The sequence below is a fragment of the Myxine glutinosa genome, chromosome 6 (assembly GCF_964187855.1).
Source record: "Myxine glutinosa chromosome 6, kmMyxGlut1.1, whole genome shotgun sequence".
Lineage (NCBI taxonomy): Eukaryota > Metazoa > Chordata > Myxini > Myxiniformes > Myxinidae > Myxine > Myxine glutinosa.
In genome coordinates, this window is record NC_136266.1 from 187,341,318 (window position 1) to 187,354,655 (window position 13,338).

Sequence of the window (13,338 nt, forward strand, 5' to 3'; positions counted from 1 at the left end):
TCAATGAAACTTGGTATATGCAATCAATATTTGGGGAATGCATGAAATATGTAAATATATTTTTAGATTTGACACCCAGATCATGCCCCACCCCAGAGAGTGGGAACTTAAGGTCACATGGGTCAAAACAGAAGATTTTTTTTTTTAACTCCAAATTTGATGTTGGGGTTATCCTTGCTGGAACATTTTGCCATCTTTCAATTTAGCATTAGGTTGGAGGCATGGGGATTTACGATGGCATCCTAGGTGGAAAACATGGGGATTTACGGTGGCATCCTAGGGTTGGAAGCATGGGGATTTACGATGGCATCCTAGGTGGAAAACATGGGGATTTACGGTGGCATCCTAGGGTTGGAAGCATGGGGATTTACGATGGCATCTAGGGGTTGGAAGCATGGGGATTAACGATGGTATCCTAGGGTTGGAAGCATGGGGATTTACGATGGCATGCCGTCAATGTTGCTCTGGTATTGTCAACTGTAAATCGAATTTTCATCATACATAAGCCCGTTACTGTACTTTATTTCATGATGCAAATGCACAATGATGGTTGAGAATTTAACCCTTTGAAAGAGTAACCATGAAAAAATCATTCAAAATATGCACAGTCAGCAAATAATGCAAGTTCATGGACAAACCTGCGAGCCTTTGGCGCCAACCGGCAAGGCCTTTTCCGCACCTTCCGAACCGGGGTCACCGGCATGAGTGCAGCCTCCGTTGGCTTGGAGGGAGATGTCAGTGGAGAGGGAAGGTCTGCATTTGTAGCGGGCGAAGAAGTAGCACGAAGACGAGTGATACTATCAAAGGTACGCACATAGGTTGAGCTGGTGCAGGGCGTTGGAAGAACTATGTCGGTCGGATGATTTGCATACAACGTAGGTCTTTGTTCCAAAAGTTTCTCTTCAGCCTGGAGGTACTCGTCCAACTCCTCACTCATGAAAACAGCACGATTCTTGGCTGGGCATATAATGCTTGGTTCTACAAGAAGAAAAAGATATATAAAAAGGCAAATAAAGGTGAAAAATTGGGAAACAGAAAAAATTGAAAAATGAACCACCCTCGTCCCCAACAACCACGATGACATTATGGAAAAATATATAAGTGGAACAAAATATTTCACCTCGGAGGCAAAAATATCATTTGGCAAAGGAATTTGGACCCTGGTGTTGGGCTAGCGGCTAGGGTGCCGGCTTAGGATAGCAAGGATCCTGGGTTCGAATCCCGGTCGATTGCTGAATTAACGCCAGGGGGGTTGACTCAGCCTGTCATCCTTCCGAGGTCGGCTAATTGAGTACCAGTTCACTGGTAATTCCCTGTTTGTCGTTAAAGGCGGCAAAAAGGGTTGGCGTCAGGAAGGGCATCCGGCCGTAAAACATTGTTTCAAAAAGGGGACCGAAAAACAACAACAACCACGGTTCCCGAAAAAGGCCAACCCCCGCTTTGCGGGGAAAAATGGCCTCTAAAGGTGGTTATTATATTTTTTTTATAAAGGAATAACGGAGATAAGAAAAGACTGTTGAGAACAATCCAGAATATTCCAGAAGGTTATTGCACGCTACAATCAAGGATCTTACAATGCTGCCATTGGAAAGGCAGTAACACCAAAATCCGTCTGCAACCTTTAAAAAACTGGCTCATGGAAGAGCTGGAACACAAATTGCACACATACACATGTACAACTCGAGAGTTCATAGAACACCTTGCCCCGCACGGCCTTGAGAAAACGACATGGGAAGGGTCTTTTCAACTCTTGCTTTGCGTTTCCAAGCACGATCTACATTTCCTACAAGCCGCAAATTTTGTTCGAATCTCGATATTCCCTGGCAGGGGAGCGCGAGCGGCATATTTGATTGGTCGAGATGGCATAAAATGGCATAATCTTTTATCCAAGTACTGCTAAACTGGAGGTTTTTGGAAGTAACAAGAAAGTGATTTGTGTTCACATTGTCAAAGTTTATAACTCAATTTAAATAAAATAAAGATTTTTAAAGGCTGTTGAAAAAAAACAAAAAAACACTGAATTGCAAATTTGCCACCGTTAATGCAGTATGTTTTACACCACCAAGTATACAACACATTAAATTCGTTATTTGTGCCTGTTATTTGTGTTTCTACGATGTACCTAAAAACAGTAAGTTGTTTGGTTGGAATGATTTTCAATTTTGTTTCACTGCAAGAAAGGAAGACAGACGAAAACTAGAACGGCACAAGGTAGAGCAATTACCTTTGCCAGGATGAAGAGTACATTTTGTATCTTACCGAAAGGCCGGATCTGGATCCGAACCTCCAAAATCTAATCGGCTTGTTCTCGTCACCTCCCCAACTCATCCACCAAATTTCATCCGAATCCGTCCAAAACATTTCGAGCTATCCTGTTCACAGACAAACAAACAAGCAGACAGACAGACAGACAGAATCAAACAGACAATCAAACAGACCGACAGGCAAACAGACCGACAGGCAAACAGACCGACAGGCAAACAGACCGACAGGCAAACAGACCGACAGGCAAACAGACAGACAGGCAAACAGAACGACAGACAAACAGACCGACAGGCAAACAGACTGACAGGCAAACAGACCGACAGACAGACAGACCGACAGACAGATAGACAGACACACAGACTGACAGACAAACAGACCGACAGACCGACCGACAAACAAACAGACCGACAGACAAACAGACCGACAGACAAACAGACCGACAAACAAACAGACCGACAGACAAACAGACCGACAGACAAACAGACCGACAGACAAACAGACCGACAGACAAACAGACCGACAGACAAACAGACCGACAGACAAACAGACCAACAGACAAACAGACCGACAAACAGACAGACAAACAGACCGACAAACAGACAGACAGACCGACAGACAAACAAACAGACAAACAGACAGACAAATGAAAAATCGGTCAGAGACCGAGCACTTGCCGGAATTTACTTTTTTATCGGCCATTTAGGACAAATATGGCGGCCGAACCACGTGACCGATGATGTCATCATGAACATATTTTATTCCCCATGGAGAGTTCTTTACAATGAGCCATGTCTCAATTTTTTCTATTCAGCACTTTCGGAGATATGGAGGTGCAAATTTTTCCAGTTTTTCCACGATGGCGGCCGAACCACGTGACCTATGACGTCATCATTAACATATTTTATTCTCCATGGAGAGTTCTTTACAATGAGCCATGTCTCAACTTTTTCTATTCAGCACTTTCGGAGATATGGAGGTGCAATATTTTTCGTTTTTTTCCAAGATGGCGGCAGAACAACGTGACCGATGACGTCATCAATTGGGCACAGTCTATTCCAGGTCAAGGCAAATACGTGTGCAAAGTTTGGCGATTCTACGTGCAACGGTGTAGACATAGTGCTGCAAACAGACAGACAGACAAACAGACAAACAAACAGATGAAAAATCGGTCAGAGACCGAGGACTTGCCGGAATGTACTTTTTTATCGGCCATTTAGGACAAATATGGCGGCCGAACCACGTGACCGATGACGTCATCATTAACATATTTTATTCCCCATGGAGAGTTCTTTACAATGAGCCATACCTCAATTTTTTCTATTCAGGACTTTTGGAGATGTGGAGGTGCAGAGTTTTTCGGTTTTTCCAAGATGGCGGCCGAACCACGTGACCGATGACATCATCATTAACATATTTTATTCCCCATGGAGAGTTCTTTACAATGAGCCATGTCTCAATTTTTTCTATTCAGCACTTTCGGAGATATGGAGGTGCTAAGTTTTTCGGTTTTTCCAAGATGGCGGCCGACCACGTGACTGATGACGTCATCATTAACATATTTTATTCCCCATGGCGAGTTCTTTACAATGAGCCATGTCTCAATTTTTTCTGTTCAGACTTCTGGAGATATAGTGGTGCAAATTTTTGCCGTTTTTCCAAGATGGCGGCCGACCACGTGACATATGACATCATCATTAACATATTTTATTCCCCATGGAGAGTTCTTTACAATGAGCCATGTCTCAATTTTTTTTCTGTACAGTACTTTCGGAGATATAGAGGTGCAAAGTTTTTCGGTTTTTCCAAGATGGCGGCCGAACCACGTCACCGATGACGTCATCAATTGGGCACAGTCTATTCCAGGGCAAGACCAATATGTGTGCAAAGTTTGGCGATTCTCCGTGCAACGGTGTAGACACAGTGCTGCAAACAGACAGACAAACAGACAAACAGACAAATGAAAAATCGGTCAGAGACCGAGGACTTGCCGGAATGTACCTTTTTATCGGCCATTTAGGACAAATATGGCGGCCGAACCACGTGACCGATGATGTCATCATTAACATATTTTATTCCCCGTGGAGAGTTGTTTACAATGAGCCATGTCTCAATTTTTTCTATTCAGGACTTTTGGAGATGTGGAATTGCAAAGTTTTTCGGTTTTTCCAAAATGGCGGGCGAACCACGTGACAATGACGTCATCATTAACATATTTTATTCCACATGGTGAGTTCTTTACAATGAGCCATGTCTCAATTTTTTCTATTCAGCACTTTCGGAGATATAGAAGTGCAATTTTTTCGGTTTTTCCAAGATGGCGGCCGAACCATGTGACCGATGATGTCATCATTAACATGTTTTATTCCTCATGGAGAGTTCTTTACAATAAGCCATGTCTCAATTTTTTCTATTGACCACTTTCGGAGATATAGAGGTGCAAAGTTTTTCCAAAATGGCGGCCGAACCACCTGACCGATGCCGTCATCAATTGGGCACAGTATATTAGAGGGCAAGACAAATACGTGTGCAAAGTTTGGCGATTCTACTTGCAACGGTGTAGACGTAGTGCTATAAACAGACAAGCAGACAGACAAACAAACGAACAGATGAAAAATCGGTCAGAGACCGAGGACTTGCCGGAATGTACTTTTTATCGGCCATTTAGAACAAATATGGCGGCCGAACCACGTGACCGATGATATCATCATTAACATATTTTATTCCCCATGGAGAGTTCTTTACAATGAGCCATGTCTCAATTTTTTCTGTTCAGCACTTTTGGAGATATAGTGGCGCAACGTTTTGCCATTTTTCCAAGATGGCGACCTACCCACGTGACTGATGGCTGAACCACGTGATAGATGACGTCATCATTAACTTATTTTATTCCCCATGGAGAGTTCTTTTCAATGAGCCATGTCTCAATTTTTTCTATTCAGCACTTTCAGAGATATGGAGGTGCAATTTTTTTCCCAGGATGGCGGCCGAACCACGTGACATATGACGTCATCATTAACATATTTTATTCCCCATGGAGAGTTCTTTCCAATGAGCCATGTCTCAATTTTTTCTGTTCAGCACTTTCGGAGATGTTAAGGTGCAAACTTTTCGGTTTTTCCAAGATGGCGGCCGAACCACGTGACCGATGACGTCATCATTAACATATTTTATTCCACATGGAGAGTTCTTGACAATGAGCCATGTCTCAATTTTTTCTATTCAGCACTTTCAGAGATATGGAGGTGCAATGTTTTTCGTTTTTTCCAAGATGGCGGCCGAACCACGTGACTGATGACATCATCATTAACATATTTTATTCCCCATGGAGAGTTCTTTCCAATGAGCCATGTCTCAATTTTTTCTATTCAGCACTTCCGGAGATATGGAGGTGCAAAGTTTTTCGGTTTTTCCAATATGGCGGCCGAAACACGTCACCGATGACGTCCTAAATTGGGCACAGTCTATTCCAGGGCAAGACGAATATGTGTGCAAAGTTTGGCGATTCTCCGTGCAACGGTGTAGACGCAGTGCTGCAAACAGACAGACAGACAGACAGACAGACAAATGAAAAATCGGTCAGAGACCGAGGACTTGCCGGAATGTACTTTTTTGTCGGCCATTTAGGACAAATATGGCGGCCGAAACACGTGATAGATGACGTCATCATTAACTTATTTTATTCCCCATGGAGAGTTCTTTCCAATGAGCCATGTCTCAATTTTTTCCATTCAGCACTTTCAGAGATATGGAGGTGCAATTTTTTTCCAAGATGGCGGCCGAACCACGTGACATATGACGTCATCATTAACATATTTTATTCCCCATGGAGAGTTCTTTCCAATGAGCCATGTCTCAATTTTTTCTGTTCAGCACTTTTGGAGATATAGTGGTGCAAAGTTTTGCCGTTTTTCCAAGATGGCGGCCGACCACGTGACATATGACGTCATCATTAACATATTTTATTCCCCATGGAGTTCTTTACAATGAGCCATGTCTCAATTTTTTCTGTTCAGCACTTTTGGAGATATAGTAGTGCAAAGTTTTGCCGTTTTTCCAAGATGGCCGCCGAAACACGTGACCGATGACGTCATAAATTGGGCACAGTCTATTCCAGGGCAAGACGAATATGTGTGCAAAGTTTGGCGATTCTCCGTGCAACGGTGTAGACGCAGTGCTGCAAACAGACAGACAAACAGACAAACAGACAGACAGACAGACAGACAAACGAACAGATCCACATACTTGCCGGAAAATTTTTTCCGGCAAGTAACAAATGAAAAATCGGTCAGAGACCAAGGACTTGCCGGAATGTACTTTTTTATCGGCCATTTAGAACAAATATGGTGGACGAACCACGTGATAGATGATGTCATCATTAACATATTTTATTCCCCATGGAGAGTTCTTTACAATGAACCATGTCTCAATTTTTTCCATTCTGCACTTTTGGAGATATAGTGGTGAAAAAAGTTTTCCCGTTTTTCCAAGATGGCTGCCGAACCACGTGACATATGACGTCATCATTAACAAATTTTATTCCCCATGGAGAGTTCTTTCCAATGAGCCATGTCTCAATTTTTTCTGTTCAGCACTTTTGGAGATATAGTGGTGCAAAGTTTTGCCGTTTTTCCAAGATGGCGGCCGACCACGTGACATATGACGTCATCATTAACATATTTTATTCCCCATGGAGTTCATTACAATGAGCCATGTCTCAATTTTTTCTGTTCAGCACTTTTGAAGATATAGTAGTGCAAAGTTTTGCCGTTTTTCCAAGATGGCGGCCGACCACGTGACATATGACGTCATCATTAACATATTTTATTCCTCAAGGAGTTCTTTACAATGAGCCATGTCTCAATTTTTTCTGTTCAGCACTTTTGGAGATATCGAGGTGCAAAGTTTTTCCAAGATGGCGGCCGAACAACGTGACCGATGACGTCATCAATTGGGCACAGTCTATTCCAGGGCAAGATCAATATGTGTGCAAAGTTTGGCGATTCTACGTGCAACGGTGTAGATGCAGTGCTGCAAACAGACAGACAAACAGACAGACAGACAGACAAACGAACAGATCAACATACTTGCCGGAATCTTTTCCGGCAAGTAACAAACGAACAGATCAACATACTTGCCGGAATCTTTTCCGGCAAGTAACGAACAGATCAACATACTTGCCGGAATCTTTTCCGGCAAGTAATGAAAAATCGGTCAGAGACCGAGGACTTGCCGGAATGAGCTTTTTTATCGGCCATTTAGGACAAATATGGCGGCCGAACCACGTGACCGATGACGTCATCATTAACATATTTTTTCCCCATGGAGAGTTCGTTGCAATGAGCCATGTCTCAATTTTTTCTATTCAGCACTTTCGGAGATATGGAGGTGCTAGGTTTTTCGGTTTTTCCAAGATGGCGGCCGAACCACGTGACCTATGACGTCATCATTAACATATTTTATTCCCCATGGAGAGTTCGTTGCAATGAGCCATGTCTCAATTTTTTCTATTCAGCACTTTAGGAGATATGGAGGTGCTAGGTTTTTCGGTTTTTCCAAGATGGCGGCCGAACCACGTGACCTATTACGTCATCATTAACATATTTTATTCCCCATGGAGAGTTTTTTACAATGAGCTATGTCTCAATTTTGTCTGTTCAGTACTTTTGGAGATATAGAGGTGCAAAGTTTTTCGGTTTTTCCAAGATGGTGGCCGAACCACGTGACCTATTACGTCATCATTAACATATTTTATTCCCCATGGAGAGTTCTTTACAATGAGCCATGTCTCAATTTTTTCTGTTCAGCAGTTTTGGAGATATAGTGGCGCAACGTTTTTCGGTTTTTCCAAGATGGCGGCCGAACCACGTGACCTATGACGTCATCATTAACATATTTTATTCCCCATGGAGAGTTTTTTACAATGAGCTATGTCTCAATTTTGTCTGTTCAGTACTTTTGGAGATATAGAGGTGCAAAGTTTTTCGGTTTTTCCAAGATGGCGGCCGAACCACGTGACCGATGACGTCATAAATTGGGCACAGTCTATTCCAGGGCAAGACGAATATGTGTGCAAAGTTTGGCGATTCTCCGTGCAACGGTGTAGACGCAGTGCTGCAAACAAACAGACAAACAGACAAACAAACGAACAGATCAACATACTTGCCCGAATCTTTTCAGGCAAGTAACAAATGAAAAATCGGTCAGAGACCGAGGACTTGCCGGAATGTACTTTTTTATCGGCCATTTAGGACAAATATGGCAGCCGAACCACGTGACCGATGACGTCATCATGAACATATTTTATTTCCTATGGAGAGTTCTTTACCATGAGCCATGTCTCAATTTTTTCTATTGAGCACTTTCGGAGATATGGAGGTGCAACGTATTTCGGTTTTTCCAAGATTGCGGCCGAACCACGTGACCGATGACGTCATCATTAACATATTTTATTTCCTATGGAGAGTTCTTTACAATGAGCCATGTCTCAATTTTTTCTGTTCAGCACTTTTGGAGATATAGAGGTGCTACGTTTTTCGGTTTTTCCAAGATGGCGGCCGAACCTCGTGACTGGTGACGTCATCATTAACATATTTTATTCCCAATGGAGAGTTCTTTGCAATGAGCCATGTCTCAATTTTTTCTGTTCAGCACTTTCGGAGATATAGAGGTGCAAAGTTTTTCGGTTTTTCCAAGATGGCGGCCCGACCACGTGACCTATGACGTCATCATTAACATATTTTATTCCGCATGGAGAGTTCTTTACAATGAGCCATGTCTCAATTTTTTCTATTCAGCACTTTCAGACATATGGAGGTGCAAAGTTTTCGGTTTTTCCAAGATGGCGGCCGAACCACGTGACTCATGACGCCAGCATTAACACATTTTATTCCCCATGGAGAGTTCTTTACAATGAGCCATGTCTCAATTTTTTCTGTTCAGCACTTTCGGAGATATAGAGGTGCAAAATTTTTCGGTTTTTACAACATGGTGGCCGAACCACGTGACCGATGACGTCATCATTTGGGCACAGTATATTAGAGGGCAAGCCAAATACATGTGCAAAGTTTGGCGATTCTACGTGCAACGGTGTAGACATAGTGCTGCAAACAGACAAACAGACAGACGGACAGACATACAGACAGATGAAAAATCGGTCAGAGACCGAGGACTTGCCGGAATGTACTTTTTTATCGGCCATTTAGGACAAATATGGCGGCCGAAACACGTGATAGATGACGTCATCATTAACTTATTTTATTCCCCATGGAGAGTTCTTTTCAATGAGCCATGTCTCAATTTTTTCTATTCAGCACTTTCAGAGATATGGAGGTGCAATTTTTTTCCAAGATGGCGGCCGAACCACGTGACATATGACGTCATCATTAACATATTTTATTCCCCATGGAGAGTTCTTTCCAATGAGCCATGTCTCAATTTTTTCTGTTCAGCACTTTTGGAGATATAGTGGTGCAAAGTTTTTCGGTTTTCCCAAGATGGCGGCCGAACCACGTGACTGATGACGTCATCATTAACATATTTTATTCCCCATGGAGAGTTCTTTACAATGAGCCATGTCTCAATTTTTTTCTGTTCAGGACTTTCGGAGATATGGAGGTGCAAAAATGTTCGGTTTTTCCAAGATGGCGGCCGAACCACGTGACTGATGACGTCATCATTAACATGTTTTATTCCCCATGGAGAGTTCTTTACAATGAGCCATGTCTCAATTTTTTCTGTTCAGGACTTTCAGAGATATGGAGGTGCAAAAATTTTCGTTTTTTCCAAGATGGCGGCCGAACCACGTGACCGATGACGTCATCATTAACATATTTTATTCCCCATGGAGAGTTCTTTACAATGAGCCATGTCTCAATTTTTTCTGTTCAGCACTTTGAGATATCGAGGTGCAAAATTTTTCGGTTTTTCCAAGATGGCGGCCGAACCACGTGACCGATGACGTCATCATTTGGGCACAGTATATTAGAGGGCAAGACAAATACGTGTGCAAAGTTTGGCGATTCTACATGCAACTGTGTAGACGTAGTGCTGCAAACAGACAAACAGACAGACAAACAGACAGACAAACAAACGAACAGATCAACATACTTGCCGGAATCTTTTCCGGCAAGTAACAAACGAGCAGATGAACATATTTGCCGGAATTTTTCCGGCAAGTAACAATCAGACAGCCAAACAGACAGCGGTGAAAACATTAACTCCGTCCAGCTTTGGTAGATAAGAGGAGGTAACAATTACCTTTCTCCTCTGAGCGTTTGCGTACTCGGGCCGAGATTCTGTCCAATTTGCAAAATTCAGAGCCAAAGTACAGCTAAACTGCAGGTTCGTGTTATAATTTGTGTTCGATAATGTTCAAAATACAATATGCAAATGAAATCAAGTTGATCCTCGATCACAGACCGACGTCTGTCGAAAGACAGGCAGAGACAGACAGACAGACAGAGAGACCTAATTGCTTAACGCCGCTTTTTGCGTCACACGTGCGGGGTACTAACATATTAGACAACGACAGACTTGACTTCACACAAATGCATCTGCTGAAATTGTGGGAAGAGACATCACTTCCCAGAGCACCAGAGCACGACATCATCTTCATGGCCTCTTTTCTCTCTGTACTCAGTGACGTGATAAAGGAGGAATTTCCTCATCTCCATGGATGCAAGCCTATGAGTTTTTTTCCCCATACTCTGTCCTTTAAATTAAATGCTAATAGTCAGGTTCACTATGGTAACAAATATAATTTCGTTCAAAATTTTTGGAGATTTGCAAAACTCTACATTTTTGGAATATTCAGAGCATGAGGAATCCAAAAATTAATGTTTGCATTTGCGTAGACACCTTTGCCAAAATGACACTCAGGACAGTGATGAAGATAGTCAGGTTCACTGTGTTAACAAATATAATTTCGTTCAAAATTTTGGTAGATTAGCAAAACTATACATTTTTGGAATATTCAGAGCATGAGGAATCCAAAAATTAATGTTTACATTTGCGTAGACACCTTTGCGAAAATGACACTCAGGACAGTGATGAAGACAGTCAGGTTCACTGTGTTAACAAATATAATTTCTTTCAAAATTTTGAGATTAGCAAACCTGTACATTTTTGGAATATTCAGAGCATGGGGAATCCAAAAATTAATGTTTACATTTGCGTAGACACCTTTGCGAAAATGACACTCAGGACAGTGATGAAGACAGTCAGGTTCACTGTGTTAACAAATATAATTTCTTTCAAAATTTTGAGATTAGCAAACCTGTACATTTTTGGAATCTTCAGAGCATGGAGAATCTGAAAATCAATGTTGGCATTTGCACAGACACCTGCATGGTCGCCATTTTGGATTTTCAAAATGGCCACCATAAAATACATATTTTGCGCCATCTCGGCTTCTAGTCAACCTAGAGACTTAATTAAATATGCTAATCCTATGTTTTCTGGGTCAAGGAATCCAATAAAGGCCTCAAAATAGTGCTCAGGATTATAGAAAAGCAACAAACAAAGGTAATTGAAAACCATTGTCTTTATATTTGTGATATAACTGTATTACATAATACATGATATTGCAAGTCCTTTGAAGTTATAGGTATAGTTTATAAAGCAAGAAAGCAGCCTTGTTAGTATCAGATTGAACTATAAGTCCTATACACAGGATCTACTAGGTCTACACCGTTCAGGAATATGCTTTTACAGATCTTCATCACTGTCCTGAGTGTCATTTTCGCAAAGGTGTCTACGCAAATGCCAACATTAATTTTTGGATTCCCCATGCTCTGAATATCCCAAAAATGTGTAGTTTTGCTAATCTCCAAAAATTTTGAACGAAAAAATATAGTGAACCTGACTATCAGCATGAAGCAAGGAAGCAGCATGGCACATTTTTAAAGTCTTTGGTATGACTCGGACGAGGTTTGCACCACCGACCTCCCAGACTCAGCTGATGCCCTAACCATTACGACATCGAGTCGGGTTGTTGTGTCAGAATACAAAATGGATCTCAATCAATCAAAAAAGATTTATGGCTCTCGGAATACAAAACATTTCAGAGTGTTGAAATCAGGAAACACTTCAATTCTGATTGGTCCATGTTAAGTTCTTTTTTTATTATTATTATCACACTGATAAAATTAATCTTTTGAAAATTGCTTGCTACTTTTCATGTTGGCTCCTCTCTCTCCTCTGCTTCACAAACATAGAATTCTGTTTGTCTGAAATAATCACCTTCACCTTGGGTTTGATGCAGCGACATGTTAGCATATCAAAAGATGTGTCGTACTTTTAACAAAATAGCCTCGATTAACAGTGAATGTGGACGTACTGCATTTGGAATATGAAGCATATTGTTGCGGATATGGGATTTGCATCCATCCATGTCCGCTTGTAAATATTCCCCTATTTCCTCAATACTTCCCAACTATCCCCAATCCCCCATTCCCTAGTCCCATTTTCTGTAAACAACACTCTGTAGACCCGACCTCCCCCTATTTCCCCCATTAAATGTCGCACCCAGGTTCACCGCATCTCACGTAGACAACTATAGGACATCTTGCTAGTTATTCTTAGTCTATGTCAGTTAAGGACTCGTTTCCATTAATTCTGACTCTTCGTTGCACCAGAATGTGATTGTATGGCACCGTTAGGAAGTTTAGGACCTCCCAATACCTCCCCGCAGCTCTTCCTCACGGTTCAGCAACAACAACAACAACAACGGCGGCGGCGCGGGGAGTGCGCGTCCTCACTCCGGCTTGGTTGGTAGGGGGTGTTGGGAGGGCACCAGGCCTTTCCAACGAGCCGCCATCGAACATGTGCTCGACGGGGTTACCAAGTAGGGGCTCGCTGTCAGCTCCTCGTCAAGGGCAGAGCCCGGTAACCCCCGCACCCAATAGAAGCGGCGGACCGGTCCCATCTGGGGCGGAGCCAACCAGCCGAGGGCGTGTGACTCCCCGCTGAGCATGCGCAGGAAGAGGGAGGTGACGTCAGATGCGCGCTGAGCTTGGGAAAGAAAGACGCCACCTCCGAGCGCTGTGAGGCCTCCCTGCATCTTTTGGACCGTGC

General features: G+C 42.5%; 1 protein-coding gene across 4 annotated transcripts in view; it reads right to left on the bottom strand.

The window, feature by feature from the left end:
* Window positions 1-13,338, bottom strand: part of LOC137429055 (uncharacterized) — a 346,812-nt gene that overhangs the window by 239,484 nt on the left and 93,990 nt on the right. For all 4 annotated transcript variants that reach the window (XM_068119076.2, XM_068119074.2, XM_068119077.2 and 1 more), the window contains exon 8: window positions 639-978. In XM_068119076.2, the coding sequence (XP_067975177.2) occupies window positions 639-978 (340 nt within the window). The remainder of the gene's footprint in view (window positions 1-638; window positions 979-13,338) is intronic.